Raw genomic sequence first — 24,556 nt, 5'->3', positions numbered from 1 at the left:
TGTTTAAGTCTGATGTTTCAACGTAATTTTTTTAAAATCCTAAGGCGTGACCTAAGGCAAACTATTTCTGATGGAATACTCTTATTCATGAATTTGAAATGTTTGCGAGAATGCTTTTGTCCATGAAACTATACACTTAAATTTTTTAAAATGTTTTTTGTTTTTTTTTTTTGAGGCGAGGTCGCTGTATCACCCAGGCTGGAGTGCGTGCGGCAGTCTGAAGCTCACTGCAAGCTCCGCTCCCAGGTTCCAGCCATTCTCCTGCACCAACTCGAGTAGCTGGGACTACAGGCAGCCGCCACGCCCGGCTAGATTTTGTATTTTAAAGTGAGCTGGGGTTTCACATATTGGCCGGATGGTGCCGATCTCTGACCTCGTGATCCGCCCGCCTCGGCCTCCCAAAGTGCTGGGATTACAGGCTTGAGCCACCGCGCCCGGCCAAAATTTTTAAATGTTATATCAAGCCATAGAAAGCTGAGATGCCTTGGTTGTTGGTAATTCAAGGAGCGCCTGAACTGTGACACCAACTTTCACAAGTCCTCGTTCTTCCAAAATATGATGAGGCAAACAAAGTCTTTCCTGGAGAAAAAAAAAAAAAGGTATTTGAACATTCATTTTTTAGAAGTGTAATAACATTAAGTCAGAATTTGATTTTAAAAACATGATTTCTGTAAAATGTAAAGAAAAAAATACATAATTCTAAGTCTTCTCTTATAAATATTGCAATCTAAAATGTTTTTAGATTCTTAATTTATAGTAAGAAAAAGATTATAGAAGTTGGCCTTGTTTGAAATGCTGTCATTCTACACTTGTACCTCTTTTTCTACAAAGAAAATGTTTATAAAAGAGTTGGTCACCACTTTTGCATTTCCCATTCACTACTCAGCCACTGCTATCTCACATCTAACCCTAAAGCATATGCCCACTAAAACTATTTTAGTAAAAATCACCAATGTCATCTTAAATGTCAAATGTTGCACATGTCTAGTTGACTGCTCAGTCATATTATGCTTTTGATTAATGCCTTTCTGGAAACCTTACCCCTCCCCTGTCTTCTGTGACACCATTTTTTCTACTTCAACTTTTCTGACAGAAATTGTGCAGTAGCTTTCATTCATTAGCCCTCACTGATCCTCTTCTAACATCCCAAATGTTTCCAAGGGTTCTGTCTTCACTCTCTTCTCTTTTACGCTATATCCTCTCTTTTGGTATTCTCATCTATTTCCAGTTTTAACTACCCCTTCCATACTGATGACTTCCAAGTCTTTATTTCCTTCCAAGATCTCTCTATTGAGCTCCAAATACAAATATCCAACTAGACACAGTCAAATGGACATCTAACAGACATATCAAAATCAATGTGTCCACAACAGAATTACTTTACCAAATTAACTTGTCCTTCTGTGATCCATGTCTTAGTGAGTAATACACTATTCGATTTCCATTGACAAACCTGTGAAATATAAGAGTCTTCCTCTTTCTTCCTTATCCCCATAACCAATTCTCCAAATACTACTGATGGTATCCCACAAAGAGTTCTCAAAATTATTGCCTTATCTCCATCTTCACTGCTATATTTGTTGCCCTCTTAATATTTTGCTTATTTATTCAAATAACCACTGAAGTGTACACTAGAAAAGAAGAAAGGCTTCAAATCAATGACTTCAGCCTCTACTCTAGAAACTAAAAAAAGAAGAGCAAATTGAACCACTGGCAAAAGAAAGGTGCAAATAATGAGAATGAGAGAGGAAAACAATAAAGTAAAAAACCAAAAAACAATAGATAAAAAAAGTAATGAAACCCAAAGTTAGTTCATTTAGAAGATTTTTTAAAAATTCATAAACCTCAAGCTAGGCTAATCAGGAAAAAAAGAGAGAATACACAAATTACCAATATCATAAATAAGGGAAGTGACACCACAAGATATTCTATAAATACTAAAATGATAATAAGGAGACATTATAAACAACTTCATACTAATAGTTTGACAAGTTAGATGAAATGGATGAATTCTTTGAAAGAATAATTACATGATTCTGTATAAAGAAACTCCTAAGGCACAGAAACACACACACACACAAAAACTATTAGAACTAATAAATGAGTTCTGCAAGGTTGCAGAATACAAGATCAATAAAAGAAAATCACTTCTATTTCTATAAAGTAGCAATAAAAAATTGACAGTGGAATTAAGGAAATAATGGTATTTATAATAGTACCAAAGAGAATAAAATACTAAACATTTAATTTAACAAATCTAATGAAAGACTCGCACATTGAAAACTACAAAACATTGTTGGAATAAAAATTAAAAGATATAAATAAATGGAAAGATGTCTCATGTTAATGGATCACAGGAATAATTATTGTGAAGATGACAATATTCCTCAAATCATTTTACAGATTTGGTATCCCCAGCAAAATCCCAACTGGCTTTTTTGCAGAAATTGACAAGCTAATCAATCCTAAAATTGATATGGAAATGCAAGGGACCCAGTATAGCCAAAACGACCTTGATACAGAACAAAGCTGGAAGACTCACACTTCTTGATTTCAAAATGCATCACAGAACTACAGTAAGCAAGACAGTGTGATACTGGAATGAGGAATTTAGTCATAAAAAACTGAGAGTCCAGAAAAAAAGCCTTACGTTTATGGTCAACTGATTTTTGACAAAGATGCTAAGACAGACAATTCAATGGGGAAAAGAAGAATCTTATCAAAAAATGGTGCTGGGAAAATTGAATATCCACATGTAAAAGAATGAATTTGGATCCGTACCTCATACCATGCACAAAACTGATCTCAAAATGGATCACAGACAAAAAGGTAAGCCCTAAAACTATAAAACTTTTAGAAGAAAACACAGATGTAAATCTTTGTGACCTTGAATTACACAATGTTTTCTTAGATATGATATCAAAATCATAAGCAGCAAAAGAAAAAACGAGATAAACTATACTTCATCAAATTAGCAACTTTTGTGCTGTAAATGACACCATCAAGAAAGTGAAAAGACAACCTGCAGAATGGGAGAAAATATTTCCAAGTCATATATCTCATAAGCAATTTGTATCCAGAATACATAACTACAACTCAAAAAAAAAAAAAAAAAAAAAGATAAATAATCCAACTCAGAAATGGACACAGGGTTTGAATAGACGTTACTCTAAAGAATATATACAAATCAATAAGCACAAGCTAAGATGCTCAACATCATTAACTATTAGGAAAATGCAAATCAAAACCTCAATAAGATATCACATCACACACACATTAAAATAGCTAGAACCAAAAAGGTAGACAGTAACCATTGTTGGTGATGATATAAAGAAATTAGAACCCTCACATATTGCTGGTGGAAATGTAAAAATAGTGGAGCCACTTTGCAACATATTTTGGTAGTTTCTTAAAAAATATTATAAACATAGAGTTACCATATAACCTAAAAATTTCACTGCTAGGTATACAACCAAGAGAACTGAAAACAGGTGTTCAAAGAAAAACTTATTCATGGATGTTCAAAGCAACATTATTCATAATAAACAATGAGTGAAAAAAACCCAAATGTCTATCAACTGATGAATGGATAAACAACATGTGGTATGTATTTAGAACAGAACACTATTCAGCCATAAAAAGAAATGAAGTACTGATTTAGGCTACAAATGGATGAACCTTGGAAAAATTATACTAAGTCAAAGAAGCCAGACACTAAAGACCCCATATTGTATGATTTCATTATATGTAATGTCTAGAGTAGGCAAATCCATAGAAAGAACAGGGGAGGGACTACGAATGGGTAAGGGCTTTGTTTCTGGGGTGACAAAAATACTTTAAACAGATTGTTGTAACTGTTGTTGAACTCTGTGATCATACTAAAAACCATTTATACACTTTAAATCAGTAAATGCTATGGCATTTTAATTATATCTCAATAAAAATATTTTCTTAAAAAAGTCAATGTATATGCCTAATCCCAGGCTTAAAAAAAGAGAACTTCAATCCATACTTTTTAACCACATACAAAAACTAACTCAAAATTGATCATCGGCATGAACATAAAACTCAAGATTATAAAATTTCTAGAAGTAAACATAGGAAAAAAAATCTTTGTGGCCTTGGATTATATAAAGATTTCCTAGGTTTGACACAAAAAGCACAGCCCATTTTAAAAAATAAATTGTATTTCAATAACTGAAGATCCTGCTCTTTGAAAGACACTCTAAGGACAATGAAAGGATAAGACAAAGATTTGGATGTAATATTTATAAATCTGGTAAAGGACTTTATCCATAATTTGTAAAGAAACTCAAACATAGGAAAATAAACAACCCAATACAAAATAGACCTCAGATTAGAATATGTACTTCAAAAAAGAAGTACACTTCAAAGTACTTCAAAAAGAAGATATACAGATGGCAAATAAGCCCTTGAAAATATGATCAGCATTATTAGTCTTTAGGAAAATGCAAATTAAAACTGCCCTGGCAAGTCAGGACATACATATCACAATGACTAAAATTTCTAAAAGACTGATCATACTGAATGCCAGTGAGGATGTGGAGGAACTGGAACTCTCACATACTGCTGACAGGAATGTAAAATGGTACAACCACTTTGGAAGAGTTTTGTATTTTCTTAAAATGTTAAGCACGCACCTACCATATGTTCCAGTTATTCCACTGCTAGGTATTTACCAAAAATTAAAGAATGCATAAATCCATACAAAGACTTGTATACAAATGTTCACAGCAGCTTTATATGTAGTAGCCACTAAAACTGGAAACAACCCAAACATCCATCAGCAGGTCAAGGGATCAACAAACTGTGGTATATCCATACAATAAAATACTATCTAGCAATGAAGAGCAATGGTGTATTCATACATGCAATGACACTGACGAGTCATAAAATAATTATGCTGACTGAAAGAAGATAGAAAAATATAATACATATTGTATCATTCCATTTATATACAACTCTAGAAAGTGCAAACAATCTACAATGACAGAAAGCAGATTAGTGGCTGCTGGAGAAGGAAGGATTGGAAAGACACATGAGGAAATTTTGGGGGGCAGTAGATATGTTCATCATCTTGACTGTGGTGATGATTTCATGGTGTATGCATATGTCAAAACTGATCAAATTGTATACTTTATTTATATGCACTATATTGTATGTTAATAACTCAATAAGGCTGTTAAAAATTAGAAAACATCCTAAAACAAAGAAAATTAATTTAAAAATTATTATATATTACCAATTCTGAGGTCAGAGGAAAAACACTCAAGCTAAAAATAAAACCCTTAAAACAAAAATGACATAACATTAGTGAGGTAGCAAATGCTTGCAATCCCAGTTATTCGTGAAATAGAAGTCTAGAGCTCAGGAGTTCCAGTCCAGCCTGGGCAACACAGTGGGACTCCATCTCTAAAACAAGGTTTTTTATAATTTTAAAAAAGAAAAAATGGCAAAATGGGAAAATCTGTATAATGTAATGGCTGGAGAAAGCGTTGCTAAGTTTGCTATTTCCCCATTGGAAGATTGAGAGTAGAAAAAAGAAACAATAAATATTTTTAAGAATTAAAAATTTAAAACATCACATCAACTGAGCGCAGTGGCTTGCGCCTGTAATCCCAGCAGTTTGGGAGGCCGAGGCGGGTGGATCACTTGAGGTCAGGAGTTCAAGACCAGCCTGGCCAACATGGTGAAACCCTGTCTCTACTAAAAATAAAAAAATTATCTGGGTGTGGTGGCATGTGCCTGTAGTCTCAGCTACTTGGGAGGCTGAGGCAGGAAAATTGCTTGAACCGGGAGGCAGCGGTTGCAGTGAGCCAAGATCATGCCACTGCACTACTCCAGCCTGGGCAACAGAGTGAGACTCCGTCTCAAAAAAAAACACTATTACATCAAGTATAGATAAGAGGTAATTAGAGAACATCATGTAATTTCCAAATTATCCAACAATTCACTGATTCTCTACACATTAAATTATGTTTCCTTACTTGAGGGAAGAGGTTAAAATGGGATCTGTAGACCAGATTATTAAGACACTGTTCAAAAGACAGCTTAACAAGAACAACTTAATTGTGGTCTGATAACAATATCATTTTTCTCCATAGTCATTCATGTAGAGGTTAGGTTTATAACACTTTACAAAGAAGCAATATTGTGATTACACATGTTCCTTATATATTTACAATACTGCTTTAATGATTAATTGCATAGTAGTGCAATTATTACATGAAATGTAAGACAATTCCTAAAAATTTCAAAGTTTGCCCAATACAGATACTATCATAATATGCTGCTATAATTTCCAATTTTGCATTTTAAATAAAGTTTGAAAGGCTGTTTACACTGAATGCAAATCTTCCAATCAGAATCTATCCAATGACTTACAAAGGAGTCCAAATGTTCTCTGGAAAAAAAAAAAAGAAAGAAAGAAAAAAAGATGGTAACAATGGCATCACAACCAAGTTGTAAACATGGCCACTGAGTTATGTTTGGTCAGTGATGTGCATGATTTTCCAGATTTGTAGCTATTTTATAAATGACTTTAAAGGCAGTTAAAAACATTCATTAGATAACTGCTACAGTTAAAGCTGGAGCTTAGGAGAAGGTACCAAGAGAAGGCATTCATTTTCATGTTCAGAAAGCATTATTCATTGCTCTAAGAAGAATCCCAGTTTGCATGTAATAAATTCAAATTTAAGTGATCACGTTGTTAGACAAATAACAATTACCTGTGAGACACCCAACTTTTTACAAGCATCAAGAAAATTTTCTACATTTCTTCGACATTTTGCCATGCTCAGTTTGGGCTGTAAAAAGGGAAAAAATGTACTTTTAGGCATTTTTCTATGGAACTTAATCAAAACTGAAAACTATGTTCACTGAGGTATATTATTTAAAGACAATTATAAGAAGCAATATCTTCCTTTAGAGAACTAACAAACTGTAAACAAAACTTACCACTGCTGGTGATGGTACATGAATACTAGCAACAGAACGTGGCCTTATATGATTGGCTAAATGGCAAAGAACAACCCCATCCATCAGTGCAGCTCCAATGTCATCAGGCAAAATTACTTTTAACCTGGATTCAAGATTCTACAGAGAAACAGGTATAAATCAGATACTTTATCTAAACATACATGTGATATGTTTATATTACTAATTGTTGTATAATCCAAACATTTTAAGGAGCATTGAAAATAAAATCCATATGCCTTATTAATTTTCCAAGTTAAACCCATTTCCACAAAGCAGATCTGAAAGAGCAATCTGACTTACGTTGCGAAGTTGTCGTATTTGCTCTCGCTCTTCCCGTAAATGTTCCATCTTTCTTCTCATTGTAAATCCCGGATCTGCTGCCCCATATTCTTGGCGAGATGAGCGGCTAAAAGCTATAAAAACAGAAATTTCCTAACTTGTTACAAAGTTAATGGGAAGGAGCAACTATTGATGGGGAAAGAGGCATGATAAAAAGAATCAATACAAAACGACATAAAACATTATTACTTACTAATACATTCCAAATATTTTTAAAGAATATATTTGAACTCTATTTATATGCATAATTGAAAGCAACAGGGAAGATAAGTGTTAATGATTTATACTACCTATACATGTTCTGATTCAAACATACGTTATTAGAAACTTATGGCCCAGGTTAAAAATGATTACTGAACATACGTCAGCCTTTTATCTTTTAAAAAAGGAAATTATTCTTGAAGGTCAATACAGTTATTCAGGAATAAAAACTGTAATTCAATACCTTGCCAAGTAACATGGATCCATTTTCTTTTGGGCTTGCCAAATGCGAAAAGATCCCTTTATAAAACCACAATATAATGGAGTGCTATAATTTCAAACAGTGTTTGGTCTGCTGGCAGAGTGGTCATTCTAACAGCAGTCACAGTAGAGTAGAAATAAGACTGCAGTATATCTAAGGCAAAAAGCTGAGGTTTCAGGAGCTTGAAGGTAAAGAGGAAGAAAGAAATGGGAATGGGAATTGGAAAGACAAATAAGATTAAGAGAAAATTGCTTTTAGGAGAGGGGAAAGAATCTATGTGTACTTAAAACTATGGAATCAATCCCATTTAAGCTGGGAAACTAGTTTCAAATATAACTGACAAATTTTATTTACAGAATATCTATTTACCTGATCTAGGCTTCAAGCCAAAGGGACTGTGTGAAAAACCATCAGTTCTGTCATATTCCTAAAAAAAAGTTAAAAGGTTAAAAATAAATAAATAATACAACTTCTTTTATTTCAAAATAATCAAGGTGCTTATTCATATCCATTCCAGTTTGGGGAAATACTTATTTTCCCTACGATTAGTGAAGAGAAAAGTAACTTGCATTTCAATTCAAGTTGATATATTTCACTTTTAAGAGGTCAACTAATATTTGCTAGTTGAGCTAACTATACAGGCTTTAAATACTTTCATAGTAGAAAGAAAATGAAAATCATTAGTGAACTGTATAAAATAGATCGTACTTTTTGAAAGAACCAGATTGAAGTTTCCCAAAAAATGAAGTAAGCGTCAAGGAAAAGATAAGTGAATTTAGTATTTACTCAGCATCTACTATGGACTTAACACCTAACAGTAGATAATCTGAAGGCAAACATATTTGTATAGGGACTGCAGAATGACAGATGATAAATATCATCTCTTATATTTGAATACATATTGTTTCAAATGTTTCACACAGTGGTTTGCTGTGGAAAGATTTGTAGTACATTAAATCTGAAGGGGGAGTTAGAAAGCTTAGGCTGTGTTTTGAGCACAACATATAATTTCTCTGTGATTGTTTCTTCATCTTTCAAATGAGGTTACTGTGAAGATTAAATAAGATAACTAAATGAAACTATTGTGTAAAGTGATAAAATAATGTAACCTTAGCAGCACCTTATTTAACCTGTGCAACAACTCTGTGAAGTGAGTAGGGCTCAGCTTCAGTCACTTCTCTGCCATTTATTAACTAAGATAGTTGGGAAAGTTACCCATCTCTTCAGCTGTAAAATGATGAGAATCATACCTATTTTATGGGGCTGCTTTTAGGTTCAAATATACAGGCAAGCACTTTGTTAACAGAAAAGCACTACACTAATTGGTTTTACTATTTTCCATTCACACATGAAATTAATGCAATCAGAATTCTGTAGATTACCTAAATCTTCTGTTAACATGTGATATGCAGTTCAAGTTAAACGTCAGTTGAGTTACCAAAACACATACATACTCACCACCCTATCCAAATCTACAAGCCTCCCAGTTTGTCTTCACTATTTTGGTTAAATTAATATGAATTCCTAGATGAAAATTTCACTGATCCAAATGAAATAAAAAATATATTATAAAACTCACATCTGTAATCTCAACACTTTGGGAGGCCGAGGCAGGTAGATCACTTGAGGCTAGAAGTTCAAGACCAGCCTGATCAACATGGTGAAACCCTGTCTCTACTAAAAATACAAAAATTTGCCAGGTATGGTGGCATGTGCCTGTAGTCCCAGCTACTCGGGAGGCTGAGGCACAAGAATCGCTTGAATGTGGGAGGTGGAGGTTGCAGTGATCTGAGATCGTGCCACTGCACTCCAGCCTAGGCAACAGAGTGAGATCATGTGTCAATAAAAAAAAGAAAAGAAAAGAAAAATATATATATATATACACATATGGCAATGTAAGTTATTTGAGAAATTTGGTGTGAATAGTCTATCCTGTGAGCACAGATCGTAAGATCATAAATCAAGCAAATAGGCAGTAGTCACTTATATGCTTATACTTGTAACTTAAGTAAAAGAATTACAAAAGCATCTGACAAAGACTAATTTTAAGATATCTTAATTTAAATCGTTTTCTAAAAGTATGTATACCATTTTACCTATCATATAAATAATTTAGAAACATGTTTATAAAATTAATGTCCAAATCCATTTAAAAGTTTTGTAATGCAGATCACCCACAACAACAGACAAAGAGAATCCTAGCCTATTAAAAAAGCAACATCACCTACATATAATGAAATATTAATAGCATCTATGTAACCAAAGTTACACGGTGAATTTGGGCCATCCAACACTTTAGGCAAAGTGTTGAATTCATCAAATGAATGTGTAATCATTTACTTACTAATGTCAATACACTTTAAGGTAATCTGAAGTAGAAGAGATAGAGTTCAGAATTTTTAAAATTTATCTCTTGCTGTTAAGCAACAGAATTGAATAAATAAATTAGAAGAATCAGTCATTCAAGTCACCAGAGTATTTGATCGAGATTTCACAAACTCTAACTTTCTGATACCCATTCTTCCAAAAAGGTGTAACCTCCTGTCGATAGGAACAACCCACTGCAGGGATGTTTCTCGTGGAAAAAGGAAATTTCTTTTGCATTGGTTTCAGACCTAACTGGTTACAAGAAAAACCAAAGGCCATTGCACAATGCTGAAGTACTTTTTTCAAATTTAAAATTGGAAAGTTGTTCTTAAAATCTATCATTTATTTTAAAATATGGATGAATGAGAAAGCATAGATTTGATAAAGTGAATTCTTTTCTGTGATCTACAGACACTTCCCAATAAGAAAATCATAAACAAACAAGTGCTAGTATCAATATTTTTACCAAAAAAGGGCATTCTTAGAACTTTTTATAGGCTAGAAGGTTTGTACAAACTATTCTGCCATGGATTTTAAAATATAAGTGAATATTACATTGCAAAAAAAAATCAGGTTACAGAGAACTGGCAAGGAAGAATCTTATGTAAAACACAGAAAACATACAAAACATATTTTTAAAACATATAAAAACAGAACTTGTACCTCAGATGATACTGGAGATTGTGGTGACATATTAGCATTATCACTGTCTTGCTAAAACATAAAAATAAAAGGATGGAAGATGAAATTACAATACAAATGATGATTTAAACATATAAAAGGAAAACAAAAATTGTTTTGATCAACTACTAAAGGAAGAACTACTAAAGATATACCATCCAGCATATTGCCACTCTACATGTGGTCTGTGAACCAGCAGCCTAGGGATCCTCTGGGAGTTTAGAAATGCAGAATCTTAGGCCTCACCCAAGACCTAACTAATCAGAATCTACATTTCAATAAGACCCTCAAGTGGTTCGAAATATAGTACTTTAAAGTTTGAAAAATACTATCTACATATAATAGCACGGATGTGTTAACAACCTGAGACATGTAAATGAAGGCATGCAAAATCTCCATCAACCGAAATAACTTTCATTTGAAAATTTACATGTATCTAATATAGGCTTATTGATAATTACAAAGAATTTCATTTAATAAAACATTAAATGGTCCATGATTTTTAAATGACTATTCTACTGCCAACCAAATACGAAAATTTGGACATTTAACTTTGAATATGCACACTACATAGAACATGTATTCATTCATTCAACAAATGATTATTGGCTACCTACTATATGTCAGACACTGTGCTAGACACTGAGAGTACTGAAATTTAGTAAAATATCACCCATCCAAGGACCTTTCAGTCGAAGAGAGAAATAGATTCATGTATACAGGTAATACAACATTCTCAGTATAATACAGAACAATGCATGGCATATTATGAGGCACAGATAAGGGGCACTTGGGGGGATGATAAAGATGGTAGAGAAAGGCAAGTATCCTGAGAAAGTATAAATTCAGTAAAAAACTGAGTGTTTACCAGAAGAAGAAAGAAGGGAATAACATGCTAAGATGAGAGGAGAAGAACCAAAGCATGGAAGCAACAAATGTAAAGATGAGTGCAGAAAACCTCTGAGCAGTTTTGTCTTGCTGGAGGGTAAGGTGAATGGAGGGTAAGGTGAAAGAAGAGCAAGATATGAATTAAGGCTGATGTGGCAAGCAGGGGCTTGATAAAAGAAGATCTAGAATTTATCTTCTAAGTTATGGGGGGAAATTGAAGGTTTCCAAGCAAGGGAATAGCCTGACTGCATCTGTGTTCTTTGAAACGACCACTCCGGCTGCAGTGAGAATGGACTAGAGAAAGGGAGAAGAGCAAGGAGGCTATTGCAGTAGTACAGGCAAGAAATGGATGGGGGCCTCCACCAGAGCAGAAACAGTAGAAAAAAAAGCGTAATGTATGCAAAATATTTTAGTGCACATAAACAAACAGTAAGTCTTGGCTACTGATTAGATATTGAGGCAGGCAAGAGAAAAGCGGGTATGAGGAGACAGGGAAAACAAAATGTTTTCTGTCAAAGGCAGATGACAAATATTTTAGGCTTTGTGACAACTAACTGTTCCCCTAATCCATGAGGAATATGTTCCAAGAACCCCAGTGAATGCCTGAAACTGCAGATAGTACCAGATCCTTTATAATATACGTGCTATGTTTTTTCCTATAAATACATACCTATGATAAAGTTTAATTTATAAATCAGGTATGAGATTAACATCAATAACTAATAATAAAATAGAACAATTATAACAATGTATTCTAATAAAAGTTATGTAAATGTGGTCTCTAAGTGTCTTATTGTACTGTACTCACCTATTTTTAGACTGTGGCTGACCACAGGTAACTGAAACCTTGGAAAGTGAAATGGAGAAAAAGGAGGGCTACTATACTCAAACTCTGCCACAGTAATGAAAAAGTAGCCATAGGCAAATGAGTATGGCTGTTTTCTGACAAAGCTTCAATTACAATCACATACAGCATGTCAAATTTGGCCCGTGGGTCATAATTTGCCAGACCCTGCTCCAGCTAGATGATGGAAGGTGATTCCATTAACTCAGTAGTTCTCAACCTTGGCTGAACATTAAACTTACATGGGAAACATTAAAAACTTCATTGCTCAGTCCATACCATATCATACCACATGCCAATTAAATTATAATATCTAGGGGGTGTGACCCAGGCAACAGTATTGTCTAAAGCTCACTTGGTAATTTTAGTGTACAGCCAAAGTTGAGAGCCACTGCACAAACTGTTGGATATTAGTGAAAAAATGGGTTTACAAGCAAAAATTTTAAAAAAACTCAGTTTTGAACATATTTAGTCCTATTGGGTTTATGAGATATATCCAGCAGAAATTCTAAGCAGGTAAGAAGACAGATAAAAGATTGCAAGGGCTTGAACCTCTCCCAGACAAATCTGAGAGGCTTCAGCAGGTACACAGGTGTTATTTACTGAAGCTTTGACAGCTGGTGAAGACATGCTAGAGACCACACAATAGGCCATTCCCTGGGAATAATATTTAAAGGGTAAGCTGGGATCTTATGGAGTTGGTGCAATGGAAAGCTTAGACAGGTGTGCAGGAACTGATTGTGCTCATGCACGGGTAAATATTGCCAAGCATACCCATACCAAACATGTAATTCAGGCTTAAGCATAAATACTAACAGTGAAAATATGACCAGTTATAGCTATAGCTGACTTTTATTCATCCCAGTAAATACTACTGGAGAGGCCATGGAGAGAAATCGGCATCTGATCTGGCAGATGCCCAATCATCTGGCTCTATTCATTATTCTTCCCTGTGTGACTCTATTTCCTAAAACTGAAGACATTTTCAGAAGCCCTACCAAGTACCCAACATGAAATTAAATACCAATCTCTCCAACAAAAATACACAAAATTTATAGTAATGAGAATATATCTTTTCAACAATGATAGGTTGCTGCATAGTTTACACTGGTGCAGTAGAAAGGTTTATGGTAATGCACAAACTGTAGAAGTCAAATTTTAAATTTTAAAATAGTATGCAGAATTTGTGGAAGGAGTTCCTAAACAAAGTTCCTAAAAAAAAATCTCAATTGACAACCAGGCTGACTTAGAAACATAAAAGATATGAAAGAAACACACTTACACCCATGGATTACAGGTCTAAGATGAATGATGATAAAATTCTAAAACTGAATTATTAGTAATTCCATTCTAAAGGACATATGGAAATTAAATGATTAAATTAATAACTGCATGATGATGCTCATATGTTTTTATTGTTGGAAAAAAACCATGCATTAAATCAAAACAAAGAATCTGAAAAATGGATTGCATTTTACTCTCACTGAGCCAACTTCATATAAGTAAACATTTCAAATAATTATCTTTTCTTACCTCATCATTTTCATTGCCACTTGAACTCTTCCTCATTGATTTATACTGAAAAATATTTAAAACACATAATTTATTTTCCCTTGAACATATAAATTCCCTACTAGTAAATTATGTACAAGGTTCTTTCATATTTTGGTAGCTTTATTAAATGACCTGATAACAAATTTAAGTATATAACAAGTATAAACAGTCCTACTACTAAAACTAACAAATATAATGCTTTCCATGTGCAAGGCCTTTTTGTAAGTACTTTACACAGATCAAGTAACATTTCTTTCTTAATCAAGCTATTTCCCATTCATTAAAGTGTGTAATCTGAGGGTTGTCTTAGAGTTTTCCTTTTTCTTAATTCACTATATCTAATACGTCATCAAGTCAATTCTTTTTTTAATCTCTCTCAGACTTACTTCTTCAGAATTCTCACAACTACCACCCTTTTCCAGGCCCTCATTATCTTACACCTGGTCTATAATCTCACCATTCTAAGATGTCATCTATTATTAAGAAACCTACTGCTTTCGGGTTAAAAAAACACTACATTAAATGTATATATTGATTAATAATTGTAATAATGATGACAGCTAACACTTGTACTACTGCTTGCTATATGCCAGGCACTGATTTAAATGTCTTACATGTATTAATCCATTTAATCTTCTTAACAACCCTACTACATAAGAACTATGCTTATATGTGAAAAAATGCTTAGAGTCAAGAAAATACAGTATGACAACCACTGGAATTCTTACTTCTGACTCCTCTTCACTGCAAATGATCCTACATATCAGTGGCAGATTAACTTTCCGTTTGCAACTCATGACTGTCCTGTTGTAACACCTACTAACTTTTGGATTATGTCCAAACTACTTTGTCTGGCATTCAAGGTTCTTTCTTTTTTAATTATTCTTATTTTTTTTTACATTTGTATATACTTATATTTGTGGTCAATTTTTTTTATTATACTTTAAGTTCTAGGGTACATGTGCACAATGTGCAGGTTTGTTACATATGTATACATGTGTCATGTTGGTGTGCTGCACCCATTAACTCGTCATTTACATTAAGTATGTCTCCTAACGGTATTCCTCCCGCTTCCCTCCACCCCATGACAGGCCCCAGTGTGTGATGTTCCCCACCCTGTGTCCAAGTGTTCTCATTGTTCAATTCCCACCTACGAGTGAGAACATGCGGTGTTTGGTTTCCTGTCCTTGTGATAGTTTGCTGAGAATGATGGTTTCCAGCTTCATCCATGTCCCTACAAAGGACATGAACTCATCCTTTTTTATGGCTGCATTGTATTCCATGGTGTATATGTGCCACATTTTCTTAATCCAGTCTGTCATTGATGGACATTTGGGTTGGTTCCAAGTGTTTGCTATTGTGAATAGTGCCACAATAAACATATGTGTGCATATGTCTTTATAGTAGCATGATTTATAATCCTTTGGGTATATAACCAGCAATGGGATGGCTAGGTCAAATGGTATTTCCAGTTCTAAATCCTTGAAATCATACACTGTCTTCCACAATGGTTGAATAGTTTATGGTCCACCAACAGTGTAAAGTGTTCCTATTTCTCCCACATCCTCTCCAGCACCTGTTGTTTCCTGACTTTTTTAATGATTGCCATTCTAACTTTGGTGGGAGATGGTATCTCACTGTGGTTTTGATGTGCATTTCTGATGGCCAGTGATGGTGAGCATTTTTTCATGTGTCTGTTGGCTGCATAAATGTCTTCTTTCGAGAAGTGTCTGTTCCTATCTTTTGCCCACTTTTTGATGGGGTTGTTTGATTTTTTTTCTTGTAAATTTGTTTAAGTTCTTTGTAGATTCTGGATATTAGCCCTTTGTCAGATGGGTAGATTGTTAAAATTTTCTCCCATTCTGTAGGTTGTCTATTCCTCTGATGGTAGTTTCTTTTGCTGTGCAGAAGCTCTTTAGTGAATCCCATTTGTCCTATTTTGGCTTTTTGTTGGCATTGCTTTCCAGTGTTTTAGTCATGAAGTCCTTGCCCATGCCTATGTCCTGAATGGTATTGCCTAGGTTTTCTTCTAGGGTTTTTATGGTTTTAGGTCTAACATTTAAGTCTTTAATCCATCTTGAATTAATTTTTGTATAAGATGTAAGGAAGGGATCCAGTTTCAGCTTTCTACATATGGCTAGCCAGTTTTCCCAGCACCTTTTATTAAATAGAGACTCCTTTCCCCATTTCTTGTTTTTGTCAGGTTTGTCAAAGATCAGATGGTTGTAGATGTGTGGTGTTATTTCTGAGGACTCTGTTCTGTTCCATTGGTTCTATTTAATGGTCCCCTTTACATATGCAGCATTATCTTCCACAACCCTTGGAAAAATAGATAACCAACCTGATATCTTAACCACAAACTGGGGGGTGAGCTGTATTAGAGATAATAAATACAAGACATATTGTTCCTCCACCGTCTCTCCTATGACAACTATCACAAATCTAGCAGCATGCTCTTTCCAGGTGATCTCACACACAACCTCAATATGCCTTCAACCCAGTGTGCCAGAGAGCCACTGAATGAAATTGGCATGTGTGAAAAAATCCTATTTATCAGGCAAGACAATCACTGAAGTCACTTATTTTTGGTTTTAATCTATATGTCAATGAAACAGTGATATTTGAGTGAATATGCTAATATTTATTAAGTGCTTACTCTGTGGCAAGTGTAATTCTAAGCACTTTTATTATTAAATAATTTAATAGTTACAACAATCATGTGAAGGAAAGTACAGGCACACCTCATCTTATTGAGTTTTGCTTTACTGCACTTCACAGATACAATATTTTTCTTTTTACAAATTGAATGTTTGTAGACACCCACTGGTGGCCATTGAGCAGCTCAGATTCTGCTTGCTCAAATGCCTTACTCTACTTCCTTGGCAACCACATCCAACAAATCTGATACGGCTGGGATTGAGAAATTTGGTAAGTCACAATTGAAGAAGACAAAAAACGCAAGAAAAAAATTCACTGCCTTCCAAAGAAATGACCAAACAAGAGAAGCAAGCAGACAAATCATAATAAGGTATACATCATGAAAATGAACTGTACATTGCACAAGCATTGCCTTCATATTTTACTTTTTTTGGCTGATGAACTTTGCAAGATACAAAGAGGTTGGATCAAGTTTAAATGACTGTGCTGTTCCTCTCACATCAAAGAATCAAGAGCTACTGAAAATGAAGACTGCTTTTGCCTCTCCCATCTGCCTGGCTAGCAGATAAGGGAAAGAATTTGAATGTTGGTGAAGGAAGAAGCAGGGTGGAATGACAGTAAAAGCTATAGTAAAACCAAGCTGATCCAAGGTGTCCTGCAAGCTATAAAATTCAGTTTAATCACAGTATCGATTTTTTTGTTCCAGTGATTTTATTGGGATATACAATTTTTTAAATGTGCAAATACAAAGTTTCAAAATGTGCAGAAAAGGTTTGTGGCAACCCTGTATCAAGCAAGCCTATTGGTGCCATTTTTCCAATAGCACGTACTCGCTTCATGTCTGTCAAATTCTGGGAATTCTAACAATATTTCAAACTTTTTCATTATTATCATATCTGTTATGGTGATCTGTGATAGTGATCTTTGACGTTTCTATTGCAATTTTTGAGAGATGACTCAAATGACGCCCATATAAGAAAACAAACTTAATCGATAAATGTTGTGTGTGTTCTGACTGCTCCACTAACAGGTTGTTCCCTATCTCCTATTCTCTGACACACAACAATATTGTAATTAAGCCAATTAATAATCCCACAATGGCCTCTGAGTGTTCAAGTGAAAAGAAATCGTATGTCTTTCACTTTAAATAAAAAGCTTGAAATGATTAAGCTTAGTGAGGAAGACAGGTAGAAAGCAGAGATAGGATGAAGCTAGGCCTCTTGCTCCAATTAACTAAGCTGTGCATGCAAATAAGTGTTGAAGAAAATTAAAAGTGCTACTCATTCCAGTGAACATACCAAAAATAAGAAAGCAAAACAGTCTTATTGCTAATATGGACAAAGTTTGAGTGATCTGGATAGAACAGCAAACCAGCCACAACATCCCCTTAAGACAAAGCCCAGTCCAGAGCAAGGCCTTAACTCTCTTCAATCCTATGAAGTCAAGGTGAGGAAACTGCAGAAGAAAAGCTGGAAGCTGTAGAGGTTGGTTCGTTCATGAGATTGAAGGAGAGAAGCTGACTGCATAACATAAAAGTGTAAGGTGAAGTAGCAAGTGCTGATGTAGAAGGTGAAGCAAATTATACAGAAGATCTAGCTAGCTAAGACAACTGATAAAGGTGACTACACTAAACAACAAATTTTCTATGTAGACAAAACAGCCTTCTATTGGAAGAATATGACATCTAGGACTGTTGTAGATAGAGAGAAGTTAATGCCTGCTTCAAAGCTTCAAAGAACAGGCTGACTCTTGTTAGGGGCTAATGCAGCTGCTGACTCTAAATTGAAGCCAATGTTCATTTAACCATCCCAAAAATCCTAGGTCCCTTAATAATTATGCTAAATATTTTCTGCCTGTGCTTTATAAATAGAACAGCAAAGCCTGGATGACAGCACATCTGTTTAGAGCATGCTTTACTGAACATGTTAAGCCTACTATCGAGCTCAGAAAAAAAGATTCTTTTTTTTTTTTTTTAATTTATTTATTATTATTATACTTTAAGTTGTAGGGTGCATGTGCATAACGTGCAGGTTGTTACATATGTATACTTGTGCCATGTTGGTCTGCACCCATCATCGTCATTTTACATCAGGTATAACTCTGATACAATCCCTCCCCCTCCCCACTCCCTACATGATAGGCCCCGATTATTGTGATGTTCCTTCCTGAGTCCAAAATTGATCATTGTTTGGTTCCACCCTGAGGTGGGAACATCTTTGATTGTTTGGTTTTCTGTTCTTGTGATAGTTTGCTAAGAATGATGGTTTCAGCTGCATCCATGTCCCTACAAAGGACACCCTGACTCATCCTTTTGGCTGCATATTCCATGGTGTATATGTGCCACATTTTCTTAATCAATCTGTGTCACTGATGGACATTTGGGTTGATTCAAGTCTTTGCTATTGTGAATAGTGCTACCCAATAGAAACATGCGTGTGCGTAATGTTTATAGCAGCATGAATTTATAATCCTTTGGTATATCCCCAGTAGTAATGGGATGGCTGGGTCATATGGTACATCTAGTTCTAGATCGCTTGAGGAATCGCCATACTGTTTTCCATAATGGTTGAACAGTTTACAATCCCACCAACAGTGTAAAAGTGTTCCTATTTCTCCACATCCTCTCCAGCACCTGTTGTTTTTCCTGACTTTTAATGATAGCCATTCCTTTGGGTGTGAGATGGTATCTCATTGTGGTTTTGATTTGCATTTCTCTGATGGCCAGTGATGATGAGCATTTTTTCATGTGTCTGTTGGCTGTATAGATGTCTTCTTTTGAGAAATGTCTGTTCCTTATCCTTTGCCCACTTTTGATGGGGTTGTTTGTTTTTCTTGTAAAATTTGTTTGAGTTCTTTGTAGGTTCCTGGATATTAGCCCTTTGTCAAGAGATGAGTAGGTGCCAAAATTTTCTCCCATTCATGGAGTTGCCTGTTCACTCTGATGGTAGTTTCTTTTGCTGTGCAGAAGCTCTTTAGTTTAATGAGGATCCCATTTGTCAATTTTACAGCTTTGCTGCCGTTGCTTTTGGTGTTTTAGACATGAAGTCTTTGCCCATGCCTGTATCCTGAATGGTACTACCTAGGTTTTCCTCTAGGATTTTTATGGTATTAGGTCTAACATTTGGGAGTCTCTAATCCATCTTGAATTAATTTTCATAAGGAGTAAGGAAAGGATCCAGTTCAGCTTTCTACTTATGGCTAGCCAATTTTTCAGCACCATTTATTAAATGGGAATCCTTTCCCATTTCTTGTTTCTCTCAGGTTTGTCAAAGATCAGATGGCTGCAGATTAGTATTGGTATTATTTCTGAGGGACTCTGTTCTGTTCCATTAGTCTATATCTGTTTTGGGTACCAGTACCATGCTGTTTTGGTTACTGTAGCCTTGAGTATGGTTGAAGTCAGGTAGCGTGATGCCTCCAGCTTTGTTCTTTTGACTTAGGATTGTCTTGAATCACGGGAGGGCTCTTTTTGGACATATGAACTTTAAAGCAGTTTTCCAATTCTGTGAAGAGAAACTCATTGGTGGCTTGATGGGATGGCATTGAATCTATAAATTACACCCAGCGGGCCAGTATGGCCAACGCGATATTGATTCTTCATAAGCAGGCATGGTATGTTCTTCCATTCGTTTGTATTCTCTTTTATTTCACACAAGAGCAGTGGGGTTTGCGGATATCCTTGAGAGGTCCTTTACATCCCTTGTAAGTTTAGTTCCACAAAATTATTTTATTCTCTTTGAAGCAATTGTAGGTGAGTTTCTGTTCCTTGATTTGTGGCTCTCTGTTTGTCTGTTATTGGTGGCCTGGCAGAATGCTTGTGATTTTTGCATTAATTTTGTCCTGAGACTTTGCTGAGTTGCTTATCAGCTTAAGGAGATTTTAGGCTGAGACAATGGGGTTTCTAAATATGCAATCATGTCACACTAGGCGGGGACAATTTGACTTCTTCTTTTTCTAACTGAATACCCTGATTTCTTTCTCTTGCTAAAGGTACCCTGGCCGGGCACAACACTATGGGTGAATAGGGTGGGTGAGGAGGGGCTCCTATCTTATTGCCAGTTGAGGGGGTGCCAGTTTTTGCCCATTCAGTATGATATTGGCTGTGGGTTTGTCATAAATAGCTCTTGTGTTTGAGGAATTACGTTCCGTATTTGAATTTATTGTGGCGTTTTAGCATGAAGGGCTGTTGAATTTTGTCAAAGGCGCTGCCATCTATTGAGATAATCATGTAGTTTCTTACCTTTGGTTCTGTTTTATATGCTGGATTATGTTTATTGATTTGCAGATGTTGAATAGCCCTGCATCCCAGGGATGAAGCCCATATGATCATGAATTGGATAAGCTTTTGATGTGTTGTTGAATCCGGTTTGCGGTATTTTATTGAGAGTTTTTGCATCGATGTTCATCAGGGATATTGGTCACACAAATTCTCTTTTTTGTTAATGTCTCTGCCAGGCTTTGGTATCAGGATGATGTTGGCCTCATAAAATGAGTTAGGGGAGGATTCCCTCTTTTTTCTATTGATTGGAATGAACAGAAGGAATGGTACCAATATATTTATACCTCTGGTAGAGATTCAGCTGTAGAATCCCCTCTGGTCTATGGACTTTTTTTGGTTGGTAGGCTATTAGTGGCGCACCAATTTCAGAGCCTACTATTGGTCTATTCGGATTCAACTTCTTCCTGGTTTGAATCTTGGAAGGTGTAAGTGTCAGGGAAATTATCCATTTCTTCTAGGTTTTCCAGTTTATTTGCGTAGAGGTGTTTGTAAGTATTCTCTGATGGTAGTTTGTATTTCTGTGGGGTCAGTGTGAGGTGATATCCTTTATCATTTTAGTGCGTCAGTTTGATTCTTCTCTGTTCTTCTTCTTTATTAGTCTTGCTATTGGTCTGTCAATTTTGTTGATCTTTTCAAAACAGCTCCCTGGATTCATTGATTTTTGGGTTTTTATTAATCTCTATCTCCTTCAGTTCTGCTCTGATCTTAGTTATTTCTTGCCTTCACCCACTGGCTTTGGAATGTGTTTGCTCTTGCTTCTCTAGTTCTTTTTAATTTAGATGTTAGGTGTCAATTTTGATCTTTCCTGCTTCTCTTGTGGGCATTTAGTGCTATAAATTTCCCCTCTACACACTTTAAATGTGAAATCCCAGAGATTCTGGTATGTTGTATCTTGTTCATATTGGTTCAAAGAACATCTTTATTTCTGCCCTTCATTTCGTTATATTACCCATTGAGTGTTCGGAACGAGGTTGTTCCAGTTTCCATGTAGTTGAGCGGTTTTTGATTGAGTTTCTTAGTCCCCTGAGTTCTAGTTTGGTGCACTGTGGTCTGAGAGACAGTTTATTTGTTCTGTTCTTGTGTACATTTTGCTGAGGTACTTTACTTCAGGCCTTGTTCATGAATTTTTGAATTAGTACGATGTGGTGCTGAGAAGAATGTATATTCTGTTGATTTAGGGGTGGAGAGTTCTATAGATGTCTATTAACAGGTCTGCTTGCTTAGAGATGAGTTCAATTCCTGGATATCCTTGTTAACTTTCTGTCTTGTTGATCTGTCTAATGTTGACAGTGGGTGTTGAAGTCTCCCATTATTATTGTATGGGAGTCTAAGTCTGCTTTGTAGTCTCTAAGGACTTGCTTTTATGAATCTAGGTGCTCCTACTGTATTGGGTGCATATATATTTAGGATAGTTAGCTCTTCCTGTTGAATTAGTCCCTTTACCATTGTGTAATGGCCTTCTTTGTCTCTTTTGATCTTTGATGGTTTAAAGTCTGTTTTTATCAGAGACTAGTATTGCAACCCTGCTTTTTCGACACCCATTTGTAGTGTCACTTCCTCCATCCCTTTATTTGACTTCTCTTATCCCTGCATTGTGAGATGGGTCTCCTGAATGCAGCAGACTGATGGATCTTGACTCTTTATCCAGTTTGCCAGTCTGTGTCTTTTCATTAGACATTTGGTCCATTTACATTTAAGGTTAAGATTGTTATGTGAACTTGATCACCACTTCATTATGATATTAACTGGTTATTTTGCTCGTTAGTTGATGCAGTTTCATTTAATAGCCTCGATGAAAGTCTTTACATTTTGGCATGTTTTTGCAATGGCTGGTACCGGTTGTTCCTTTCCATGTTGAGTGCTTCCTTCAGGGGTCTCTTGTAAAGGCAGGCCTGGTGGTGACAAAATCTCTAAGCACATTTGCTTATCTGTAAAGGATTTCTCCTTCCTTATGAAACAGTTTGGCTGGATATGAGAGTGGGTTGAAAATTCTTTTCTTTAAGAATGTTGAATGTGGCCCCCACTCTCTTCTGGCTTGGAGTTTCTGCCGAGATCTCTGGGTGATCCTGATGGGCTTCCTTTGTGGGTAGCTTAGGCCTTTCTCTCTGTAGCTCCTTAAGATTTTTCCTTCATTTCAACTTTGGTGAATCTAGCAATTATGTGTCTTGGAGTTGCTCTTCTCGAGGAGTATCTTTGTGGCGTTCTCTGTATTTCCTGGATTTGAATGTTGGCCTGCCCTACTAGGTTGGAAATTCTCCTGGATGATATCCCTGAAGGAATTGTTTTTTCCAACTTGGTTCCATTTTCCCCCCTCACTTTCAGGCACCCCAATCAGACGCAGATTTGGTCTTTTTACATAATCAGCACTTCTTGCAGGGCTTTGTTCATTTCTTTTTCTTCTTTTTTCTTTTTGGTTTCTCTTCTCCCTTCATTTCATTCATTTGATCCTCAATCAGCTGATACTCTTTCTTCCAGTTGATCGAGTCGGTTACTGGAAGCTTGTGCATTTGTCATTATTTCTCGTGTCATGGTTTTCATCTTTCATTTCGTTTATGACCTTCTCTGCATTAATTACTCTAGCCGTCAATTCTTCCACTATTTTTCAAGATTTTTCAGTTTCTTTAGCTAGATTTTATGAATTCCTCCTTTAGCTCTGAGAATTTGATGGACTGAAGCCTTCTTCTCTCATCTCGTCAAAGTCATTCTCGTCAGCTTTGATCCGTTGCTGGCAATGGCTCGCATCCTTTGCCGGGGAGATGTGCTCTTATTTTTGAATTTCAAGCTTTTTTTCTGCCCTGCTTTTTCCCCATCTTTGTGGTTTTATCTGCCTCTGAGGTCTTTGATGATGGTGATGTACTGATGGGGTTTTGGTGTAGGTGTCCCTTCCTGTTTGATAGTTTTCCTTCTAACAGTCAGGACCCTCAGCTGTAAGTCTGTTGGAGATTGCTTGAGGTCCTCCAGTCCCCTGTTTGCCTGGAGTATCAGCAGCAGAGGCTGCAGAAGATGGAATATTTCTGAACAGCGGAATTGTACCTGTCTGATTCTTGCTTTGGAAGCTTCCTCTCAGAGTGTACTCCACCCTGTGAGGTGTGGTGTCAGACTGCCCCTAGTGGGGATGTCTCCCAGTTAGGCTACTCAGGGGTCCAGGGAGTTCCCACTTGAGGCAAGGCAGTCACCAGCTCCCTTCTCAGATCTCAACCTCGTGTTGGGAGATCCACTGCTCTCTTCAAAGCTGTCAGACAGAGTGGTTTAAGTCTGCAGAGGTTTCTGCTTGCTTTTTTTGTTGTTGTTGTTGTTGTGTAGCTGTGCCCCTGTCCCCAAGAGGGTGGAGTCTACAGAGACAGGCAAGGTTTCCTGGAGCTGCTGTAGGCTCCACCAGTTGGAGCTTCCCAGCAGCTTTGTTTACCTGCCAAGCCTCAGCAATGGCGAGCCCCTCCCCAACCTTGCTGCTGCTTGCCGGTAGATCCACAGACTGCTGTACTGT

The 24,556-nt window shown here is 36.1% G+C and overlaps 1 protein-coding gene, 1 non-coding gene and 1 pseudogene across 4 annotated transcripts in view; 1 reads left to right on the top strand and 2 right to left on the bottom strand.

Moving 5' to 3' along the window:
* Window positions 1-393: 393 nt before the first annotated feature.
* LRCH2 (leucine rich repeats and calponin homology domain containing 2) overlaps window positions 394-24,556 on the bottom strand; it is a 128,160-nt gene continuing 103,997 nt past the window's right edge. For 2 of the 3 annotated variants that reach the window (XM_017954220.2, XM_017954221.2), the window contains exons 15-21: window positions 14,115-14,159; window positions 10,832-10,882; window positions 8,171-8,228; window positions 7,300-7,412; window positions 6,979-7,116; window positions 6,750-6,827; window positions 394-579 (exon numbers count right to left, since the gene is read on the bottom strand). In XM_017954220.2, coding sequence (XP_017809709.1) covers window positions 460-579; window positions 6,750-6,827; window positions 6,979-7,116; window positions 7,300-7,412; window positions 8,171-8,228; window positions 10,832-10,882; window positions 14,115-14,159 — 603 coding nt within the window. In that variant the 3' untranslated portion in view covers window positions 394-459. The remainder of the gene's footprint in view (window positions 580-6,749; window positions 6,828-6,978; window positions 7,117-7,299; window positions 7,413-8,170; window positions 8,229-10,831; window positions 10,883-14,114; window positions 14,160-24,556) is intronic. The other variant, XM_009198164.3, reaches the window with a different exon arrangement.
* On the bottom strand, window positions 10,331-10,459 carry LOC116272267. Its single transcript, XR_004180984.1, has one exon. It is a non-coding gene; the product is annotated as a small nucleolar RNA SNORA35 (small nucleolar RNA).
* LOC116272065 lies at window positions 16,997-17,159 on the top strand (annotated as a pseudogene).

This window comes from Papio anubis, chromosome X (genome assembly GCF_008728515.1).
Source record: "Papio anubis isolate 15944 chromosome X, Panubis1.0, whole genome shotgun sequence".
Taxonomy (NCBI): Eukaryota; Metazoa; Chordata; class Mammalia; order Primates; family Cercopithecidae; genus Papio; species Papio anubis.
Note: the sequence above shows the minus strand (reverse complement) of the source record. Positions and strands in the feature narration are given on the sequence as shown.